The 24,289-nt window shown below is 39.1% G+C and overlaps 1 protein-coding gene across 1 annotated transcript in view; it reads right to left on the bottom strand.

Moving 5' to 3' along the window:
- The window catches only part of CCDC7 (coiled-coil domain containing 7), a 362,459-nt gene that overhangs the window by 130,958 nt on the left and 207,212 nt on the right, over positions 1-24,289 (bottom strand). The window contains exon 11 of the mRNA XM_053670977.1: positions 993-1,068. Coding sequence (XP_053526952.1) covers positions 993-1,068 — 76 coding nt within the window. The remainder of the gene's footprint in view (positions 1-992; positions 1,069-24,289) is intronic.

Genomic DNA, 24,289 nt, shown 5'->3' with positions numbered 1-24,289 from the left:
TGATCACTGGATTTGATAACTAGAAAATCTGATCATGTAAAATTTACCAATTTTTCAATATTGAATTTAAATATTTTTAAAACAATGAGTGATATGAACTTTCTTAATATGTTTTAATTTAAAACATTTACTTAAAAATAATTATGAGTTTACAAAGATTTATCAATAAATGAAGAGTACACGTATCAGTAACATTTTGTATGAATATAATTTTTTACTTTCTAAAACTGTAAAATGTACATAACATAAATTTGCCACTAACTATTTTTAAGTCCATACTAAAGTACATTCACATTATTGTGCAACTAACCTCCAGAACTCTTTTCATCTTGGAAAACTAGAACTCCATTAAACAACAACTCCCCATTCCCCCACTCTCCCTGAAGCCCTAGCAACTACCATTTTCTTTTCTGTCTATATGAATTTGACTACGTTACGTACTTCATATTAATGAAATCATAAAATTCTTATCTTTTCGTGACTGGCTTCTTTTACTTAATATAGTGTCCTCAATGTTCATTCAGGTTGTACCACATGTCACAATTTCCTTCCTTTTTAATACTGAATACTATTCCATTGTATGTATATATTTCATTTTCTTTATCCATTTGTTCTTCATTGGACACTTGGGTTACTTCTAATTCTTTGCTCTTGCAAATAATGCTACAGTGAATATGTGTATATAAATTGCTCTTCAAGATGTTAATTTCAGTTTGTGATGTATATACCCATAAATGGAATTGTTAAACCACCTGATAATTACATTTTTAATTTTTTGAGGAACTGACATACTATTTCTCATTGTAACTATACAATTTTACACTCTGTGATTATAATTTTAAGCTTTAAAATTGTGCATATCATAAAAATTGATGTAGGATCACTAATTTTTTAAACAGTAATCTTATTTTCTTCTTTATATTTCCAAATGTTCTAAAATATATATGTATTCAGTTTTATAATTTGGAAAAGAAATTATTTTAAAAGCTTACCTGTCCAACATATTTGACTGTTTTTCAAATATTTTCAACATGGCATTCAATCGATTAGTTACTGAATAAGTAAGTTCTATTTCCAAAAAAAGGAAAAATATTTAAAGGAATTACAAATAGCTAGTTATACCTATATTTTGATATCTCACTTCTATATATGTGAGAACTAGACAAGCAAAAAAAGAGAGAGAGAGACAGCAGGGTCATGTCAGTACTCAAGGAACAAAATGCTTAAGATAAAAATAGTTTCAATTTTACAAAATGCTCATCATGTTCAAGACACTCTACTAATTTACATTCTTCTACTCCTCAAAATAAACCAAAAAAGAAGATACAATCATCATTTTCAAACAAAGAAATTGAGGCTCAGATAGGTTATATAACATGATCAAAACTATGCATCTACTAAGTGACAAAACTGGACTGAGGTCTAGTGTGTGTGCCCTCCTTATGATAATAACACAAAACTCTCCAATCTTGGTACGGAAGAATTATATGACAGAAGACAGTCCCTGCACCAAATTTCCTGATAACAACAAAATATAATAAGGGAAGAGAAAATGTTAAATAACACAGTTCCTTCCTATCTATGGACATAAAACCTCTCTTCATTATGTCTTATTTTATTTCTTTCATCAGAATGTTATACTTTACCTCATATAGACCTTGTACATATTAAATTAGATTTATATCTAAGTATTGACCTTTTGGTGCTTATGCAAATGGTGCATGTGTAATATCAAAATCTACTTGTTCACTGCTTGTATATAAGGAAAATTGCAATAAAATTAATATTGTTAAGATTTCCGTTATTGTCAGTTTGATCTTTAGATTCAATGTGATCTCAAATGAAATCACAGCAAGTTTTTTTTGTGTATATCAACGATCTAAATTCTAAACTTTATGTGGAAAGGCAATAGGTCATGAGGAGACAACACTATATTGAAGAAGAATAAAGTAGGAGAACTAATAGTATCCAATTTTAAGATATAATATAAATGTAAAGTAACTCAGTTTGCAAAAGAATAAACGAATAGATCAATAAAACCAGGGATCCCAGAAATAACCCCAAACACATATAGACAACTGATCTTTGGTGAAAGAAAGAAGACAAAAAGGTTAGTCTCAATGGAGAAAGGTTAACCTTTTGAACATATGAGACTGGAAAAACTGGACATCCACATGCAAAAAATTATAATCTGAAAAGAAACATTACATCTTTTACAAAGATTAACTCAAAATGGGTCACAGATTTAAATGTAAAATGCAAAACTATGAAACTACTAGAAGATATCATAGGATAAAATATAGATTACTTTGGATTTGAAAATGACTTTTTAGATACAACTCCAAAGTACAATTCATGACAGGAAAAAACTAAAAAGTTAAACTGCATAAAAATAAAAAATTAATAACTTCTGCTCTGCAAAAACACTTAAGACTATAAAAAAGGTAAGCTTCAGACTAAAAGAAAATCTTTACAAAACACATTTGATAAAGCACTTGTGCCCGATATATACAAAGAACTCTTAAAACTCGACAATAAAAAAAGCAAACACCTGGATGGAGGAAAAGATGACAGGAGAGTGGGTGAAAATTATACTCACCTTGTCTCAGGATCAAACTGGAATAAAAACTAAGCGGTGATGGGCATGGCGGGGGAGAGCAATGGGGGAAAATGGGGACAACTGCAATTGAGCAAATGCCACGTCCTTTTCCAACTATGTTGTCTGACAAGGTCCAGGCATGGAGGATTTGAGTTCAAGGAATTCGTTTCCCCGGAGGAGAATGTAGCATCCAAAATGGGTTAACAATTGGCTCTTTTATTTTAATTATTTTACTCTTGCTACTGAATATAAACATTGTACTGTATATAAACATTTGCATTATTCCTGTGCAAATCACCAAAGAGGAAGGGACAATTCAGGGGAAAACATTAGTATTCCCCATGAAACTGCCTGAAAGGATGGAAAAATCCCCTCTAATGAAATAGCTCCTAAATGTCTAAAAGTTGTTGGAGTAACAGCCCATCCTTTATTTTGAATAAGAATATGTATCAATTGAACAGACAAAGAAATTTTAAAAGGGCTGGTTAACTATTACAAACTACACACGTAGAAACAGTTACTAAGGAGTCAAAGTTTATAGTGCACAGAAAAACATTTTAGATAGAAAAGGAGAGATAGCTAAGTTAGAAATCACAAAGGTCTTATAATAAATTTCCTATTACCTCTACTCAATCTAGTGTATCCTTTTGCCCCATGACAAACTCTGAGAAATTTTAATATACAATAAGATATTCAAATTCTGTACATACAGCTACTTCTAATTGTCTGATTAATGGCTCTCCTGGTCAAAATAATCTTTGTTTATTATAACTGAATCTATGGGAACTTTCATATTTTTCCTGGTTGCCTTTGTATTGCTTTTTTCCTGCTTAACTGATCATGCTATACTGCAAATGTTAATCACTGCCTAAAATGAAAATATAAAAACCTGCTTGTACTTGCAATAAACGGAACAGAGCTTCACTGTCCTTTGAGGCGTGATGTCGTCTGTTACCCATCACCAACGCCTTACCCACTTTCGGGATCCCTGGACCCTGCCAAGGCTGGACCGTGGCAAACAACAATAATAAAATTTTAAAGCCTTAGCTGCTATGGTTCAGTGGATTGAGTGCCAGCCTGCAAGGCAAACAGTCGCTGGCTAGATTCCCAGTTAGAGCACATGCCTGGGTTGCAGGCCAGGTCCCCAGTAGGGGGCGCATGAAAGGCAACCACACATTGATGTTTTTTCCCTCAGTTTCCCTCTCTTTAAAAATAAATAAATAGCCAAGAGCTGGAAGCAACCTAGGTGCCCATCAGTAAACGAATGGATCAAAAAATTGTGGTACATATACACAATGGAATTCTATGCAGCAGAGAGAAAGAAGGAGCTACTACCCTTTGCAACAACATGGATGGAACTGGAAAGCATTATGCTGAGTGAAATAGGTCAGGCATTGAAAGACAAATACCATATGATCTCACCTTTGACAGGAAGCTAAAGAATAAAACAAACAAGCAAACAGAATAAAAACAAAGACACTGAAATAGAGAACAAGTGGGCAGCGACCAGAGGGGAGAGAGAAGGGAATTTAAGGGGAAAAAGAGGGAGGGATTTTGAGGAACAAGTATGAAAGACACAGGGATGAGGACTGGGGGAGGGGAAATTGGAGGGAGGGGGGAGACAGCGTGGGGGGTAGGATGGGAGAAATAGATAAAAAAATGTACTTGAAAAGTAACTAAATAAAATTTATTATAAAAAATAAATAAATAAATATTTTCAAAGTTTTTTTTTAAGTAAAAGAAAAGTCAAGCTGACTAACCAACTGAAGACTTGCTAAACAACAGTCTTGTAACAGAATTTAGAGAAAAAGCCAGAGGAGACTAGTAGGGAGGGCAGAGATGTGAAAAGGATGCCCCACATGAATTTGTGGCAGCTGAGAATCCAGAGGATAGTTCATCTGCAAAGGTCCTCCCTGCCATCCCAAGTAATATGGGATCTCAAGTGCACTTTGGGTTCCATAGTCCAAAGCACCAGAGTATGAAAGAGGCATCCACATAACATCTGTCTGTGATAATCAGCATGGATTCTGTATGCCAGGGAGAGAAACAGGAACCTCTGTTAGAAACAACTTATTCTTAAGTCTGCTGAAAACACAGTCACTCACCTTGGCAGAGGGAGAGCAGATCAGAGCAAAATGGAGTTTATGAAGTCAGACTGGGATGTGTGGCTACAGTGAGAGTGCTAAAAGAACACACGCCAGTGTTCCTGTGCTTAGTCACTCTCTCACACCACCCATGCACACCATCCTTCCTGGATCAAATACTCCCCTCTACATGACATTAGACTGGGAGAATGCAATACCCCCACCCTCCCAAATCCTTGGCCCTGCCTTGTGAAGCATATACCCTTCAAGGAGTCTGCTGCTTAAGAGAAGTCTTTTTTAAAAGAATGCTGAAGGGGAGTTCCAGGGTAGTCAGTTACTGAGTTGTGTGACTCTTGGGCTGAGCAATTTCCCTTCGCCTGAGCAATTTCCCTTCACCTGGCCATGCCACAGCAGCAGTGCCATTACCACCTGCATTCCAGAGCCATGCACCACAAGCACTGAGCCCTGTGAGCAAAAATAGCAGCCTCATACTCCCCAAGCACCAGGGCAGCAGAATGAGTCCCTTGGAACAGATCAACAGGCACTGCCCCCTCCAGGAATGCCAAAACAGTGGCACGTCGCCCTCCCACAAGAAATTCAACAGCCCCATCACAGAGAACCCCAAGCTCTACCTGCTTGACTACCAGTGGTGCCACCCACCTGAGCTTTTACTCTGCAAAATTGTCAGCAGGCCCTGGTCTGCCTGTTCTCACTGTGCGGAGACTCTCCAGGCAGTCCAGACAGACTCTGAGAAAACATGAATTAGGTGGCTGCACCCTGAGACTTCTGGTAAGTGGCCTCAGACCCAGTACTGTAACTGAGTTTGAAATTATATCAGTCTGGTGAACACCACTTGCCTTTCCCTGGTGTCTCACTGAGAAACTACCTCATGCACTTCACATACTGATAGAGGCTTTTTCAGTGAGTGAATTGAACAGAAGCTCCCAGGTGGAGGAGCATTTAGGGAAGCTTCAGACCTTTTACTGCCATGCCCTCTGGCTCAGTCCTAATGAATATTAGCCTTGGTGCACAGTTTGGCCCTTCCCAAGTACACTCAGGCCCAGCAGAGGCAGCCACAAGTGGTGGATCACTTTGTAACTTCAGACAGATAGCCCAGAGCCTGTCACAGGCAGCACCTGAAATTGGCCTGCACTGCAGTAGCTCTGAAGTGGCTCCACAACCAATACACTCAGTGGTGAGATTAAGACAAATGCCATGTGATCTCACCTTTAAGTGGAACATAATCAACAACAAAAAAGCAAACAAAGTATAACCAGAGACAATGAAATTAAGAACAATCTAATAATAGCCAGAGGGGAGGGTGAGGGGAATGTGGAGAGAAGGGTTTTCAAGAACTACTATAAAGAACACATGGACAAAACCAAGGAGCAGGGTGGAAGCAAAGGAGGAAGGGAGGTTTGGCTGGGCTGAAGGGGAGTAGTGGGGAGATAATGCAGACAACTGTAATTGAACAATAATAAAAATAAAAAATAATAAAAAAAGAACATATTACAGTATGACCTAATTAGTGCCACAAATGGCACACACAAAGAAAATCTTGGCAAGCACCAGTCCCTGCTGGTGCAAAATCTGCTTCATGGAATCAGCATACATAGTTCATATGTTGAGACTTGGGGTGAATATTCATAGACAGCCACAGGGACAACCCAACCCACAGATGAACCAACAGATAAAAAGACTCAACTACAACAGGAGGACTCATAGAACCCACACAAAGGAAATTCCTGGAGCACTGGCTTAGGTGATCAGGAACACTGTGCTACTGAGCCCCAGCAAACATCTACTGCATAAGGGCACGATGACATGACTGTGAGAGACAGCAGTTCTACCTAACACACAGAAACAAATACAGAAAGGCAGCCAAAACGCAGAGATAAAAGAATATGCCCCAATAAAAGAAAAAACTAGATAAATCCCCAGAAAAAAATTACATGAAGTGGAGATAAATAAGCTATCAGATACAGAGTACAAAACAATGAATATAAAAATGCTCAAGGAACTTACAAAAAGAATGAATGAACTCAGTGACAACTTACACAAACAGAGAGTAAACGTTTTTTAAACATAAAACTTAAAAGAACCAGTAAGAAATATAAAAATACAATATCTGAAAAGAAGAATAGAAAAATCAACAGGAGGTGAGATAAGAAAGGTGATCAAATCAATGACATAGGACCTAAAAGGCAGGAAATATCCAATCAGAAAAGAAAACAATTATTTTACTTTATTTTTAAATTGTTGATCAAGTACAGTTGTCTGCATTTACCCCCCTTTGGTGTTACCCATGTGTTCTTTATTTATTTTTACTTTTATTTTTATATTTATTTTGTTCTCTATGGCATTATTCTTTTTTATTTATTTAATTATTGTTCAAGTACAGTTTTCTGTCGATTTCTCCCATCCCAGCCCACCCTGCCCCATGCTCCCCACCTCCCTCCCATTTCCACCCCCCTTAGTTGTTGTCCATGTGTCCCTTCTACTGGTTCCTGTAAATCCTTCCCCTTTTTACCCTGAAATTCCCTCCCCTCTCCCCTCTGGTCACTGTCGCCCTGTTCTCTATTTCAGTGTTGTTATTTTTATTTTGCTTGCTTGTTTTATAGTTTAGCTTCCTGTTAAAGGTGAGATCATAGGGTATTTGTCTTTCAACACCTGACTTATTTCACTCAGCATAATACTTTCCAGTTGATCCATGCTGTTGCAAAGGGTAGGAGCTCCTTTTTCCTTTCTGCTGCATAGAATTCCATTGTGTATATGTACCATAATTTTTTGATCCATTCATTTACTGACAGGCACCTAGGTTGCTTCCAGCTCTTGGCTATTGTAAATTGTGCTGCTATGAACATTGGAGTGCATAGGTTCTTTTGAATTAGTGTTTTAGGGTTCTTAGGATATAATCCCAGCAGTGGAATTGCTGGATGAAAAGATAGGTTCATTTTTAGTTTTTTTTTAGAAAATTCCATACTGTTTTCCACAGTGATTGTACAAGTCTGCAATGCCACCAACAATGGATTAGGGTCCCCTTTTCTCCACAACCTCTCCAAAACTTGTTTGTTGCTTTATTTATGATGGCCATTCTGACTGATGTAAAGTGGTATCTCACTGTGGTTTTAATTTGCATCTCTCTGATAGCTAGTGATATTGAGCATCTTTTCATGTGTCTCTGGATCCTCTGTATATCCTCCTTGGAGAAATGTCTGTTCAAGTCCTTTGCCCACTTTTTAATTGGGTTGCTTATCTTCTTAGAGTGGAGTCATGTAAGTTCTTTGTATATTTTGGAGATTAAACCTTTGTCTGAGGTATTATTGGCAAATATGTTTTCCCATACAGTTGGATCTCTTTTTGTTTTAATACTGTTTTCTTTAGCCATGAAAAGCTTTTAATTTTGATGAGATTCCATTTGCTTATCCGTTCCTTTATATCTTTTGCTCCGGGGGACATATGAGTAAAACAGTTGCTGGATGAAATATCAGATTTTCTTGACAATGTTCTCCTCTAGGACTTTAATGGTGTCACAGCTAATCTTTAAGTCTTTTATCCACCTTGAATTTATTTTGGTGTATGGTGTAAGTTGGTGCTTGAGTTTCATTTTTTTTGCACATAGCTGTCCAGTTCTCCCAACACCATTTGTTGAAGAAGCTATTATTAGTCCATTTTATGTTGCTGTCCCCTTTGTCAAATATTAATTAATTGTAGGGACGTCGGTTGATTTCTGGGCTCTCTGTTCTGCTCCACTGGTCTATGTGCCTGTTTTAATGCCAGTACCAGGCTGTTCTGATTAGAGTGGCCTTGTAATACAGTTTGGTATCAGGCACCCTCAGGTATTGTGATCCCTCCTACTTTGTTCTTTCTCAAAATTGCAGCTGCTGTTCGGGGTTGTTTATGGTTCCATATAAATTTTTGAAGTGTTTGTTCTATATCTGTAAAGTATGTCATTGGTACTTTAATAAGTATTGCAATGAATCTGTAAATTGCTTTGGTAGTATGGACATTTTGATCATCTTAATTCTTCCAATCCATGAACATTGTATATGTTTCCATTTGTTTGTGCCTTCCTTGATTTCTTTCTTCAGTGTTATGTAGTTTTATGCATACAGGTCTTTTATGTCCTTAGTTATGTTTATTCCTAGATATTTTATTGTTTTTTTCCTATATCAAATGAATTTTTTTTCTTGATTTCAGCTTCTGCTGTTTCATTGTTGGTATACAAAAATGCCTTTGATTTCTGAATATTGACTTTGTAACCTGCTGTTCTGCAAAATTCATTTATTAGGTTGAGCAGTTTTGGGGTAGAGCCTATAGGATTTTCCATGTACACTATCATGTCATCTGTAAGCAGTGAGTTTTGTTTCCTCTTTTCTGATTTGGATGCCTTTTATTTCTTTTTCCTGTCTGATCGCTGTGGATAAAACTTCCAATACTATATTGAATAGAAGTGGTGAAAGTGGACATCCTTCTCTTGTTCCTGATCTTAGTGAAAAAGATTTTAGTTTTTGCCCATTGAGTATGATGTTGGCTGTAGGTCTCTCATATATGGCCTGTATTATATTGAGGAATGCTTCCTCTAGTACCACTTTGGTGAGTGTTTTTATTATAAATGAGTGCTGTACCTGATAAAAAGCTTTTTCCACATTCATTAATATGATCATGTGATTTTTGTTTTTGCTTCTGTATATGTGATATATTATATTTACTGATTTGAGAATATTGAACCATCCTTGCATACCTGGGATGAATCCCACTTGGTTATGGTGAATGATGTTTTTAATGTGTTGTTAGATGTGATTTGCCAATATTTTGTTGAGGATTTTAGCGTTTATGTTCATCAGTGTTATTGGCCTGAAGTTTTCTTTCTATGTTGTATCTTTATCTAGTTTGGGGATTAGGATGATGCTGGCTTCATAAAAAGAGTTTGGGATTCTTCCATTACTTTGGATTTTTTAGAATAGCCTGTGAAGAATAGGAGTTAGCTCTTCTTTAAATGCTTTGTAGAATGCTCCTGTGAAACCATCTGGTCCAGGGCTTTTGTGCTTCAGGAGATTTTTGATTACTGCTTCCATTTCATTTGCTGTTATTGGTCTATTCAGGCTTTCTGCTTCTTCTTCATTGAGTTTTGGAAGATTATACTTTTCTAGAAATTTGTCCATTTCACCTAAGTTTTTTAATTTCTTGGCATACAGTACTTCATAGTAATTTCTTAGAATCATTTCTATTTCTGTGGGGTCAGTTGTAATCTCTCCTCTTTCATTTCTGATTGTGTTTATGTGTGTCCTCTCTCTTCTTTTCTTGATGAGCCTACTTAAAGGCTTGTCTATTTTGTTTATCTTTTCAAAGAACCAACTCCTGGATTCATTGATCCTTAGAATTGTACTTTTAGTCTCTATGTCATTTAATTTTTCTGTGATCTTTGTTATTTCCTTCCTTCTACTTGCTCTGGGCTGTCTTTGTTGTTGTTCCTCAAGTTCTTGTAGGCGTAGAGTAAGATTGTTTGTTTGAAATGTTTCTATCTTCTATAGGTAGGCTTGTATTGCTATAAACTTCCCTCTCAGGACTGCCTTGGCTGTATCCCATAAGTTTGGGGTTGTTGTGAGTTCATTTTTATTTGTTCCCAGAAACGTTTTGATTTCTTCCCTAATTTTATTATTGACCCATTCGTTGTTTAATAGCATACCATTCAATCTCCATGATTTTGAATGTTTTGGGTTTTTTCCTTTGGGGTTGGTTTCCAATTTCAGTCCCTTGTGGTCAGAGAAAATGCTGAGGATGATTTCAATTTTCTTAAAATTTGTTGAGGCTTGTTTTTTGTCGTATCATGTGGTCTATCTTTGAAAATATTCCATGTGCATTTGAAAAGAATGTGTATTTAGCTTCTCTGGGATGAAGGGCTCTTTATATAGCAGTTAAGTGCATTTCGTCTAGGACTTGTTCAATGCCACAATTTCTTTCTGGATTTTTTGTTTGGAAGTTCTGTCCATTTTTGACAGTGGGGTGTTAACATTTCCTACTATAATTGTGTTGCTGTCAATATCTTTCCTGAAGTCCTCTAAGATTTTCTTCACATATTTGGGTGCTCCTGTGTTGGGTGCATATATATTTAAGATGCTTATGTCCTCTTCGTGGATTCTTCCCTTGTGTATTATTATGAAGTGACCTTCTGGGTCTCTCTTTATGGTCCTTTTTTTGAAGTCTATTCTGTCTGATTTGAGTATTGCTACCCCAGCTTTTTTTTCTGGCTGTTTGCTTGGAAAATTTGTTTCCACCCCTCACTTTTAGTCTGTGTAAGTCTTTTGTCCTGAGGTGGGTCTCTTGTAGGCAGCATATGTGTGGGTCATGCTTTCTTACCCATTCAGCTATTCTGTGTCTTTTGATTGGAGCATTTAGTCCATTTATGTTAAGGATATTATTGATAGGTACTTATTCATTGCCATTTTTGTACCTGTGTTCCTCTCTGTCTCCCTCTTTTCCTTCCTTTCCTTAAAGCAGACCTTTTAGTATTTCATGCAGAGCTGGTTTGGTAGAGGTGTATTCTTTTAGAGTTCTTTTGTCTTGGAAGCTCTTTATTTGGCATTTTGCCTTAATTGAGAGCTTTGTTGGGTGAAGTAGCCTTGGCTGCATGCCTCTGGTTCTCATTACTCGGAATATTTCTTGCCATATCTGCTTGCTTGGAGTGTTTCCATTGAGAAATCAGATGCTAACCTTATTGGGGCTCCCTACAGGTTACTTTCCTTTTCTCCCTTGCTGCCTTTAAGATTCTCTATTTATCTTGAAATTTTGCCATTTTAACAATGATGTGCCTTGAAGTGGGTCTCTTTGGCTTCCTCTTGATTGGGACTCCCTGTGTTTCCTGGATTTGTACGACTTTTTCTCTCATCAAATTAGGGAAGTTTTCCATCATTACTTTCTCAAATAGGTTTTCTATCCCTTGCTCTTCTTCTTCTCCTTCTGGTATCCCTATTATTTGGATATTATTATTTTTCATATTGTCCTGTATTTCTCTTAATCACTCTTTGTTCTTTCTGAGCCTCTTTTCCTTTTCTTTCTCTTTCTGGGCATTTCTTTCTACTTTGTTCTCCAACTCGCTGATCCAATCTTCTTCCCCATTGATCATCCTTTTGATACTTTCCACTGTGTTCTTCAGCTCCAAAATTGTATTTCTTCATTTCCTCTTGGCCCTTGTTGATAGTTTCTATTTCCTTTTTCGTATTGACATAGTTTGTGGTGAGATTATTGTAGCTCCCCTGTAGTTTCTGGTAGCTCATTGTGAGCTCTTTGAACTTCCTGATAACCAGTGCTTTGAATTCAATATCTGATAGTTGAATTGCCTCTATTTCATCTAGCATTCTTTCTGAGGCTTCCTCCCTTCCTTTCACTGGGGGGTTGTTTCTTTGTCTTCCCATTGTTTGTGAGACTCTTCTTGTTAGCTTCAGCTTCTTAAATTGATTTGTTCTGGCTTCCTGGATTTATGGGGTGAACTTCTGTGGTATAATACCTGTGAGATTCAGTGGTGTAATCTCCTCGATCTCCCCAGCTCACTGGTCTTTGGCTGTTTTTTACGTTGGCTCTGAGTTTGTCAGAGCCAAATGTTGGGGTTTTTGTTTCTGGGTCTTTCTTTTGTGGGTCCTTCCCACCAGCTGGTGAACTGATGGTCCCTCTGTCCACCACCTGTTTTAATTTGTTGTGCTGGTGAGGGTGGGTTGCGTTGAAGCTAGTTCTGCGTGTAGAAGGTTTTGAGGATTCTCTTTTGCTCTTGTTCAGTTGATTTCCCTGGGTAGTTTCTACACTGTTTAGTTGTATTTCCAGATAGGTCTTGAGTTGAGGTTTGTGTCGTTTCTACTCCCTCCTTCACCTTCTCCTCTTGTTATCTGTTGGTGGTTCCTTTGTTGTTGGGTTGGGTTTCCTCTTCCCTTGGGTATGCTGGTGTTCACCACTTCCACCTACTCTTTTTTTTTTTTTTGTGTGTGTGTGTGTGTGTGTGTGTGTGATCAGCTGGAGGGGAAGGCAAAATGGTTTATGACCACAGGAGAAGTCAGTGTTGTGAGGATACTGTAAATATCCTATGATAGGATAGGATACTGTACAGTATCCTATCCTATCATAGGATATTTACAGTAGCAGCTAGTAGAGAAGAGATAGGAGATTCCCTCAGTAGGTACAGTGATAATTGTAATCTTCAACCCAACTAGCCACTTTTTAGAAAGAATGGAAAGAAGATTAGGCTCTTTTTGGGGAGAGAAGGTTTGTAATTTGTATCCAGAGGGGAGTAAAGTTGAGGGAGGTCAGATTCTGAGGTAAGGTGAGAATAAAAGATGGTAAATAGGTGTAGTGTGAGAGAGAATAGTTAATCACTACAGTATTATAGTTCAGGTAACAATGAAGTGGACTAAGATCTGGGGGGGGGCGGGTCTTGTGTAGTATTTAGAATAGTATGTAACAGCTATTATTTACAATAACATTAGAGCAACAATCATATGACAGAATCTACGACATACCAAGATTAGGGAGTATTGGACCTTTAATAGTGTGCTAACTGGGCAAGGGGATGTAAAGGATAGTAAATTAGCAATACACTATGGTTGAGGGGACAGGGGAAACCTGTCAAGTGATACAATATATCCATCCAAGGTATAGAAGACTATACAGAAAGAGGAGGAATACAGAGATACTATTAGAATAAATGATGTAATAATAATGGGAAAATAATGAAAAATTCAAATATGCAGTAACTTTTAGTTTTTCTGCTATAGCAAAATGAATTTTGTCACTCTGTCTCTACTGTTGAGATGCCCCCTCTTTGAGTCCTACTCTGGTCTTTTCACCATTCCAAGTCTTTTGTCTCACTTGGGAGGGGGAGGGGTTGAAAAGAAAGAAAAAAGGCAGCTGAAGGAAGGAGAAAGTGGCAGGTTTGGAAAGAAAGGAAGAAGGAATAAAAGAAGAAACAAAAAGAGAGAGGGTAAGGTATTGAAAGATAAAACAATAATAAAGTTAAAAAAGAAAAGATTATTTTAAAAAAAAACCCTCTTCTTGGTTACTAGCTGGTCAAGCCTTTTCTTCTGGTCACACTAGCTGCAGCAGTCTGAGGGTCGATTAGTGCTATATTTCTCCCTTTCTGGTGAACTCAGCTGGTCTCATGATTGCTCTCCCAAAATCCTCTCCTCAGCACCCCACTGAAAGCAGACTTTCCCTAGGATTCACAGTCCTGGCCTGGCTTGTGGACCTGCATTCCCGGCCAGGCTTCTCTGGTCCCACTGGCCTAGGCGCGAACCCTTCACAGTGCTATGTGGGATTGCAAAGGCGACTCTGGATTCTCCCAAGCTGGCAACCACAGACTATGTGTGATCAATGCTCTCTGATTTCCTTCTGTATACCCACTCCTCTCTGACAATCCAAGCATACAGATCTTTCCTGGTATTTTTCAAACTGCACCTGGCTGGGTAGGGAGTTTTTTCAAACTGTGCCCAGCTGGTGACGGGCTCTCTCCCAAGGTCCTTGAGCCAGCCTTCAGCTCCCAGAGACTGAGGTGGACCAACCCGAGCCCTGGTGCAGAGCAGCCCCAGTGTGGCTCAGCCCAGCAGAGGGCCCGTGGCCTCTGTGCCATCCCCTGGGACCTTATTGCTCTGCCACCCTCTCTCCTCACCTTCTGGTCATTCAGAGTCTGCTCCAATTTCTGGAGTCCTACCTTCCTATATGCTGGGTCCATGTTGGCTGTCTGCTGCGCTCCTTCGCAGATCAGCCGGTTTTTCTCCGGTGCCTGGGGGGAAGCGAAATCTTTTGTCCTACTCCGTTGCCATCTTCCTCCACATCCTCTATTTTTATTTTTTTACTGTTGTTTAAGTAATTTGTCTCCATTTTTACGTCACCCCAGCCATCCTCATTTCACACTTTTAATCCTACCTTCATTTAGTTTTGTCCATGTGTCCTTCATACATGTTTCTAAAACCCTTCCCCCTTTTACCTCCTTTATCCTTTGCCACTTTCCCTGTAGTTACTGTCATTTTGTTCTTAATTTCACTGTCTCTGGTTATATTTTGCTTGCTTGTTTGTTTTGTTCATTGGGTACAACTTATAGGTAAGATGATATGGTATTTGTCTTTGATGGCTTGGCTTATTTCACTTAACGTAATATTGCAAAGGGTAGGAGCTCCTTCTTTCTTTCTTCTGTATAGTATTCCATCATGTAGATGTACCATAGTTTTTTTTATCTATTCATTTACTGATGGTCACTTAAGTTGCTTCCAGCACTTGGCTATTGTAAATTGTGCTTCTATGACCATTGGAGTAAACAGGTTCTTTTAAATTGGTGATTGAGGGTTCTCAAGCTATAATCCCAGCAGTGGAATTGCTGAGTCAAAAGGGAGTTCTGTTTTTAGTTTTCTGAGGAAATTCCATATTGTTTTCCAGAGTCGCTGCACCAGTCTGCATTCCCACCAAGAGTACACTAGGGTTCCTTTTCTCCACATCCTCTCCAACACTTTTATTTATGTTTATGATTTGTTTCTGACTGGTGTGAAGTGATATCTCATTGTGGTTTTAATTTGGCTAGTGATGCTTAGAATCTTTTCATATGTCTCTGGATCCCCTCTTGGGTCCTTCTTGGAAAAGTGTCTGTTCAAGTCTTTTTCCCATTTTTTCATTGGATTGTTTGTCTTCCTGGAGTGGACTTGTATGAGTTCTTTATGTATTTTGGAGATCAAACTCTTCTCTGAGGTATCACTGGCAAATAAGTTTTCCCATATAGTTGGTTCTCTTTATTTTAATACTGTTTTCTTTATCTATGCAGAAACTTTTTATTTTAATGAGATGCCATTTGTTTATTATTTCTCTTCTGTCCCTTGCTCTAGAGGACATATCTGTGAATATATTGTTATATGAAATATTTGAGATTTTCCTGTGTTTTCCTGTAAGACTTTTATGGTGTAACTTATATTTTATTTAAGTATTTTATCCACCTTGAATTTATTTATGTCTATGGTATAAGTTGGTGAGTTTCTTTTTTTTTTTTTGCATGTAGTTGTCCAACTTTCCCAACACCATTTGTTGAAGAGGCTATTTTTATTCCCTTTTATGCTGCTGCCCCCTTTGTCAAATACTAATTGACCATAAAGACTTGGGTTTATTTCTGGGCTCTCTACTCTATACCATTGGTCTATGTTTTCTGTACTTGTGCCATTGCCAGGCTGTTTTGATTACAGTGTCCTTGTAATACAGTTTGATATCAAATATTGTGATCCCTCCTACTTTGTCCCTCCTTCTTTTTCAAAATAGCTGCAGCTATTCAGGGTTGTTTACGTTTCCATATAAATTTTTCAAATTTTTGTTCTACATCTGTGAAATACGTCATTGGTACTTTAATAGGGATTGCATTGAATCTCTAAATTGCTTTGGGAAGTGCAGACATTTTAATGATGTTAATTCTTCCAATCCATGAACATGGTACATGCTTCCATTTGTTTGTATCTTCCTCAGTTTCTGAAAAAAAATTTAAGAAAATAAGGGTAGGCATTCTTTGAGATGGCAGTGAGGTAGGTGGAAGTGGAGACCCCTTCCCCCTGTGCACAGGTGGAACACCTAGCCGATCTTCTGAGGAACAGAATGAAAAGCCATTGGCATATCCTGGCATATATGAAGGTTGGAGACCTTCATTGCCATTGGCATATCCTGGCATATATGAAGGTTGGAGACCAAAGTTGTAGAGGACATTGAGAAACAGATTATAAGAATATTGCTTTGGGATGGTAATGTCCCTGGGACCAGCAAGGGGACTAGGGCTGCTGTAGCCCCCTGCTTGGTGCCTCCCAGACCCTGCCACAGGATCCTTGGATGAGAGCCAAATCAACAGCTCCCTCCCCTGCCAAACAGTTAGGATAGAGTGGGCACCAGGGTGGACCTGGATGCTTGAAGTCGCTGGGGGAAATAAAGACAAAGTAAGAGATGAACAGGGGCAGTGATCACCTGCTGAGACTGTGGACGCTGGCTAGGTCATTACCAGAGAAATTGGGGAGTTGGGTGATGCCTGGAGAAGGGAGAAGAGTTGGGCCATGGCAGACCCTGACCCAGATAGCCTCTGATCTTGTTGTAAAGTTGGGCTCTGTGAGAAGCCAGGCACTTGGTAGGAGAAGCACACTTGACCAGGAGTACTTTGTTTCAAAAAGGCTCATGGTAGCTATTTAAAGAACTCTCCCATAGCCATCACACCCCTGCCCCTGGAGGACTTGGGCTGGGAGCTGGGAAACTGTCAAGAGTATGACCCAGATCTGGCCCCCATCCTTCCAAAACTATAGGAAAGAAGAGCAATACCAAATCCCCTCAATCTGTGGAAGCCAGGAACACCCACAGAACTTCTTTTGCTGGTTTAAATTCAGCAGGAAGCTTTCCTCCCTCCACACCCTCTGCCAAGTAAAACAGAAAAACCTGCAGCTGTAAAATAACAAGAGTCAGACCCCAAAAGAGATCACAAGGCTAATCCCAACAACTGAGAAACTGAGACAAATTTCACTTTGCTATTCCAGAGAACTTGTATGTTATTCTTTATTTATATTTTTTCATTATTTTTGCTTCTTTTATTTTTTCATATTTTTCTTTCTACTTGGTTTTCTTCATTTTATTTGTTTGCTTAATTGCATTGTTTGATTGGTTTTCCTTGTTCTCTCTTTCATGCTGTATTTTAATTTTCCTATTTTCACTTCACTTGTGTCCCAGTAGTGCATTACTCTAGGTCATGTACTTACTGTTCTTTTTATTCAGATCATATAGTTTCTGTCATATGATTATCATTCTAGTATTATTGTAAATAAGTGCTGTTCCATACAATTGTAAATACTGTGCAGCACAATTCCCAGGTCTTAGCCCATTTCAATACCTTCTAGAATTTTATTACTGTTGTGGTTAACTCTACTTTCTCACATACCATGCCTATTTTCTATCCTGTACTCTCACTATATATTATAATCTTACCTACCACAAGCTCTCTGTTTTCTCAATTCAACTCACAATCATTCCTCCCTCTAAAAAGAGTCTTGTCTCTTTTCCACCCTTTCTAAAAAGTGGCTAGTTGGGTAAAATATCACAATAAACACTATACTTATCCAAAGGATCTCCTAACTCTTCTCTCTGGGTTGATACTTTAAATTCCATAGAATACATTCCCACCTCCTTCCCTCTCCAAATGATCACATAAAACAGTAGGTGGGAGCTGTGCTGGAGGAGAGAACGCACCAAAAAAGGAATCATTAACAGATAATGAAGGAAGAAGGTGAGGGAGGGAGTGGAAGCCACACTAACCACCACCCAGGACCAATCTGGAATTACAACTAATGGTGGGGAAATTATCCAGAAAAAACAACTGAACAATAGTGAGAAGCCTCATTACCTCATCAGTCAGAATACCCAGCTTTGATACAACCTATACATACCTGCACAACAAGATACAAGGCATGGTGGGCAGAGTGACACTCAGAAAAGCAGCTATAGGGAAGGACCCACCAAACTATGACCCAACAGCAATCAAACCCCAAATATATTCAGAGAGCCAACATAAATGGTAGCCCAAGAGCAGCAAGTTCAGGAGATCAAGGAGACTGCACCACTGAACCTCACAGGTTTCCTGCCATAAAAGTCCACACCAAAAACCTAGGGAAAAAGAAGAGATCATTTTAAGAATCAGAGGCTAACAAGAAGAGTCTCACAAACAATGGGAAGACACAGAAACAAACCCCAAGTGAAAGAAAAGAAGGAAGCCTCAGAAAAAAATGCTAAATGAATACAGGCAAGTCAACTATCAGATATTAAGTTCAAAGCAATGTTTAAAGGAAACTCAATGAGTTCACAGTGAATTACCAGAAACTACAGGGAAACTACAATGAGCTCACTGCAAATTATATCAAAATGAAAAAGGAAACAAACTTTCAAGAAGAGGCAAGAGAAAATTAAGGATACCATTTCTGAATCAGAGACCACAGAAGGACTCAAAAGCAGGCTCCATGAAGCAGAGGATTGAATCAGTGAGCTGGAGGACAAGGTGGGAAAAAACACCCAGAATGAACAAGGAAAGGAAAAGAGGCTCAGAAAGAATGAAGATGTGGTAAGGGAACTGGAGGACAACATAAACTATAATAATGTCCATAAACTAGGGATACCAGAAGGAGAAGAAGAAGAACAAGAAATGGAAAGCTTGTTTGAAAAAGTAATGATGGGGATTTTTGGGCTGGGGACCTGCCAAGTGGCCCAACCAGAGGGGAGCAGAGGTGAGTTCAGTCTGTGCATAGCTCGGAGGTCCAGCGCCTGGTGGGAACTGTGTCTGGGAGAGTGCCTAAAGGCACCTGGGACAGCGTTCAGCGCCCGGACGGCTCCCTCCCTGGAATTTTTCTGCCAGGCAGGCTGAGTGGCCCAGGCAAAGAGGTGTGGAAGAAACTTCAGCCTGCGCGCAATTTGGGGAGCTAGTCGCTCCACACGCAGTGTGTCTGGGCAAGTGCCTGAGAGCTCCTAGGCCAACGTTCAGCCCCCAGAAAGCTCCCTCCCTAGGATTTTTGGGCCCAGACCGGCCAAGAGACCCAACCAGAGGGGAGCAGAGGAGATTTCAGCCTGCACACAATTCTGGGTCCAGCACCCGGCATGGTGCTGCTACATCCCTAGGTGTTTTTTTTTTTTTTGCCAGAGGTTGGCCAGGGGACCCAGACAAACACAGGACCAGAAGGGATACACACCACGCAGCGTGCCATGACGAGCACACAGAGTTTCTAGGTCGGCGCCCAGTCCTCAGATCGGCTCCCGGCTTCCAGTCTACCCCCCTCAGACTATCTGGAAGCCCGGGACGCTGAGGGGTCCTGGGAAAAGAGCTGAGACCCTCAACCCCCTCCCGTTCTGGCCAAGCAAGGTGGGGGGCCAGGAGAGACTTGTTTGATAGAGTTTACAGAGAGGGTGCGGAGGACAAAGGGCTCCAACCAAAGACTCTGTGGTTGCCAGCCCAGGAGAACTCAAAGGTGCAGCCTGGGGCTCTGAATCCAGTAGACATGGCAGCCGGGTCTGCTTCACACCCAGCTTGGCAGCGAGCCCAGGACTCGGCAGAGGGTCTGGGGCCTCCAAACTGAACGGGGGCAGGCCTGTGCTCAATCCCGAGGGAACCAGGCAACTAGGCTGGTGCAGGTGCCTGCAAACACAGCAAACCAGACTATGGCAGTAACCCCTGGGAGGGAAGCACTGCGAGAAAGTCCTAGTTCCCCATTGTAGGGAGCTGGGGGAGAGGCGCCAAGTGTCTGGATCCTGAGAGGGGCTGGCTGAAAAAATCACAACAATCGACCCTCAGCCAACTGCAACCAGAAAAACCGGTACGGCTAGTTTGAAGCCAACAAGTGACATTCCCTTTTCTGAGGTTGTTTTTGAGAGATTATTTTGGTGCATTTTTTGTTTTTTGTTTTTTTACTTTATTTTATTTTTATTCTTTCTTTTTTTATTTACCTTTCTTCCTTCTCCATCCCTTTTCTTTATCTTTTTGCTTTTTTAAAGTAATCTGTTATTTCTTTTAAACTTTATTACTGTTTCATCTTTCCATACTTTTTGTCCTCTTTTCCCGGATTTTCTGTTTTATTTCTTTTTCTTTTCTTTCTAAACTTATTGCTCTTTCTTCCATTCCCCTACCATTTTTTTCTTTCTTCCTTTTATTTCTTTCCTTCTCATTTCTTTCTTTTACCCACAAGAGTCACAATCAACTTGAAAATATGAAAAGACCAGAGCTGGACCCATAGAAGAGGCCTCCCAATAGTAGAGTCAGAGAGACAAATTGCACATTGCTGTAGGAGAGAAGCCACAAGTTGCTGCATATTTGAGTAGGTGGAAGCAGAAAACAACAGGATAACCAAAAGAGGCTGCACCATTGAAATTCACAGGCATTCCACCACAAAAGTTCATACCATAAACCCAGGGCATCAAAACAGATTAATCTAAGAAGCTGAGGCTAACAACAAGAGTCTCACAAACAATGGGAAGACAAAGAAACAATCCCCAAATGAAAGGAAAGGAGGAATCCTCAGAAAGCATGTTAGATGAAGTAGAGGCAAGTCAAGTATCAGATACTGAATTCAAAGCACTAGTGATCAGGAAGTTCAAAGAACTCACAATCAGCTACCAGAAACTACAGAGAAGCTACAGTGATCTCACTGTGAACTATATCAACATGAAAAAGGAAATGGAAATTATTAGCAAGGGCCAAGAGGAAATGAAGAATACAATTTCTGAATTAAAAAACACAGTGGAAAGCATTAAAAATAGGGTGGATGAAACAGAAGATCGGATTAGTGAATTGGAGGACAAAGTAGAAAGCATCTCACAGAAAGAACAGGAAAGGGAAAAGAGGCTCAGAAAGAATGAAGAGAGATTAAGAGAAATGCAAGACAATATGAAACGTAACAATATCCGAATAATAGGAATACCAGAAGGAGAAGAAGAACAAGGGATAGAAAACATACTTGAAAGAGTAAAGAGAGAAAATTTCCCTAATTTGACAAAAGAAAAAGTCACTCAAATCCAGGAATCACACAGAGTCCCATTCAAGAGGAACCCAAAGAGGCCCACTTCAAGAAACATTATCATTAAAATGGCAAAATTCCAAGACAAAGAGAGAATCTTAAAGGCAGCAAGGGAGAAAAAAGAAATAACATACAAGGGCATCCCAATAAGGTTAGCCACTGACTTCTCAAAGGAAACACTCCAAGCAAGAAGAGATTGGCAAGAAATATTCCAAGTAATGAGAAACAGAGGCCTACAAACAAGGCTACTTTACCCAGCAAGGCTCTCAATCAAGATAGAAGGTCAAATAAAGAGCTTCCAAGACAAAAGAAGTCTAAAAGAATTTGCTGCCACCAAGCCAGCTCTACAAGAAATACTAAAAGGTCTGCTTTAAGGAAAGGAAGGAAAAGAGACAGACAGAGAGGAACACAGGTACAAAAATGGCAATGAATAAGTACCTATCAATAATAACCTTAAATGTAAATGGATTAAAAGCACCAATCAAAAGACACAGAATAGCGTCATGGATAAGAAAGTATGACCCACACATATGCTGCCTACAAGAGACCCACCTCAGGACAAAGGACCATCACAGACTAAAAGTGAAAGGCTGGAAACAAATTTTCCAAGCAAATGGACAAGAAAAGAAAGCTGGGGTAGCAATTCTCATATCAGAGAAGATAGACTTCAAAAAAAGAGCCATAAAGAGTGACCTAGAAGGTCACTTCATAATACTCAAGGGAAGAATCCACCAAGAAGACATTAACATCATAAATATATATGCACCCAACATAGGAGCACCAAAATATATAAGGAAAATCTTAGAGGAATTCAAGAAAGATATAGACAGCAACACAATTATAGTGGGGGATTTTAACACCCCACTGTCAAAAATGGACAGATCTTCCAAACAAAATATCAACAAAGACATTGCGGCATTAAACAACACCCTTGATGAAATGGATCTAACTGATATATACAGAGCTCTTCACCCCAAAGAAGCTAAATACACATTCTTTTCAAATGCACATGGAACATTCTCAAAGATAGACCACATGATAGGGCACAAAACAAGCCTCAACAAATTCAAGAATATTAAAATCATACCAAGCATTTTCTCTGACCATAAGGGACTGAAACTGGAAACCAACCCCAAAGGAAAAAACCCAAAACACCCAAAATCATGGAGACTGAACGGTATGCTATTAAACAATGAATGGGTCAAGAAAGAAATTAGGGAAGAAATCAAAAAGTTTCTGGAAACAAATGAAAATGATCTCACAACAACCCAAAACTTATGGGATACAGCCAAGGCAGTCCTGAGAGGGAAGTTTATAGCAATACAGGCCTACCTAAAGAAAACAGAAACATTTCAAACAAATGACCTTACTCTACGCCTGCAAGAACTCGAGGAACAACAACAAAAACAGCCCAAAGCAAGTAGAAGGAAGGAAATAACTAAGATCAGAGCAGAACTAAATGACATAGAGACTAAAAGTACAATTCTAAAGATCAATGAATCCAGGAGCTGGTTCTCTGAAAAGATAAACAAAATAGACAAGCCTTTAAGTAGGCTCATCAAGAAAAGAAGGGAACGGCCCTGACTGGTGTAGCTCAGTTGATTGAGCGCGGGCCTGCGAACCAGACAATCGCGGTTCGATTCCCAGTCAGGGCACATACCCGGTTGCAGGCCGGTTCCCTGCAGGCCAGTTCCCAGCAGGGGACTCATGAGGGGTAACCATACATTGATGTTTCTCTCCCTCTCTCCTTCCCTTCCCCTCGAAAGATAAATAAATAAAATCTTAAAAAAAAAAAGAAAAGAAGGGAACGGACACAAATAAACACAATCAGAAATGAAAGAGGAGAGATTACAACTGATACCACAGAAATAGAAAGGATTGTAAGAAATTACTATGAAGAACTGTATGCCAAGAAATTTGAGAACCTAGGGGAAATGGACACATTTCTAGAAAAATATAATCTCCCAAAACTCAATGAAAAAGAAGTAGAACAGCTGAATAGACCAATAACAGCAAAAGAAATTGAAGCAGTAATCAAAAAACTCCCATCACACAAAAGCCCCAGACCAGATGGATTCACAGGAGAATTCTACAAAGCATTTAAGGAAGAGCTAACCCCCATTCTTCACAGACTATTCCAAAAAATCCAAAAGGATGGAAAACACCCAAACTCCTTTTATGAAGCCAGCATCATCCTAATTCCAAAACCAGATACAGATACAACAAAGAAAGAAAACTTCAGGCCAATATCGCTGATGAACATAGATGCTAAAATCCTCAACAAAAGATTGGCAAATCGCATCCAACAATATATCCAAAAGATTATACACCATGACCAAGTGGGATTCATCCCAGGGATGCAAGGATGGTTCAACATTCGCATAATAGTAAATGTAATTCATCACATAAACAAAAGCAAAGACAAAAACCACATGACCATATCAATAGACGCAGAAAAAGCTTTCGATAAGGTACAACACCCATTTATGATAAAAACACTCAGCAAAGTGGGAATACAGGGAGCATTCCTCAATATAATAAAGGCCATTTATGAGAGACCTACAGCCAGTATCATAATCAATGGGCAAAAACTAAAAGCTTTTCCACTAAGATCAGGAACAAGACAAGGATGTCCACTTTCACCACTTCTATTCAATATAGTATTAGAAGTTTTGGCTACAGCGATCAGGCAGGAAAAGGAAATAAAAGGCATCCAAATAGGAAAGGAGGAAACAAAATTGTCACTGTTTGCAGATGACATGATAGTATACATGGAAAATCCTATAGACTCTACCAAAAAACTGCTCAAACTAATTAATGAATTTGACAAAACAGCAGGATACAAAGTCAATATCCAGAAATCAAAGGCATTTTTGTATACAAACAATGAATCAGCAGAAGCAGAAATCAGGAAAAAAATCACACTAGATATAGCAAAAACAAAAATAAAATATCTGGGAATAAACCTAACCAAAGAGGTAAAAGAACTGTATGCAGAAAACTACACAGCACTGAAGAAAGAAATCAGAGAAGACACAAACAAATGGAAACATATACCTTGTTCATGGATT

Source organism: Artibeus jamaicensis, unplaced genomic scaffold (genome assembly GCF_021234435.1).
Source record: "Artibeus jamaicensis isolate MK-2021 breed Jamaican fruit bat unplaced genomic scaffold, CSHL_Jam_final contig_659, whole genome shotgun sequence".
In the NCBI taxonomy this organism is placed as follows: Eukaryota; Metazoa; Chordata; class Mammalia; order Chiroptera; family Phyllostomidae; genus Artibeus; species Artibeus jamaicensis.
Note: the sequence above shows the minus strand (reverse complement) of the source record. Positions and strands in the feature narration are given on the sequence as shown.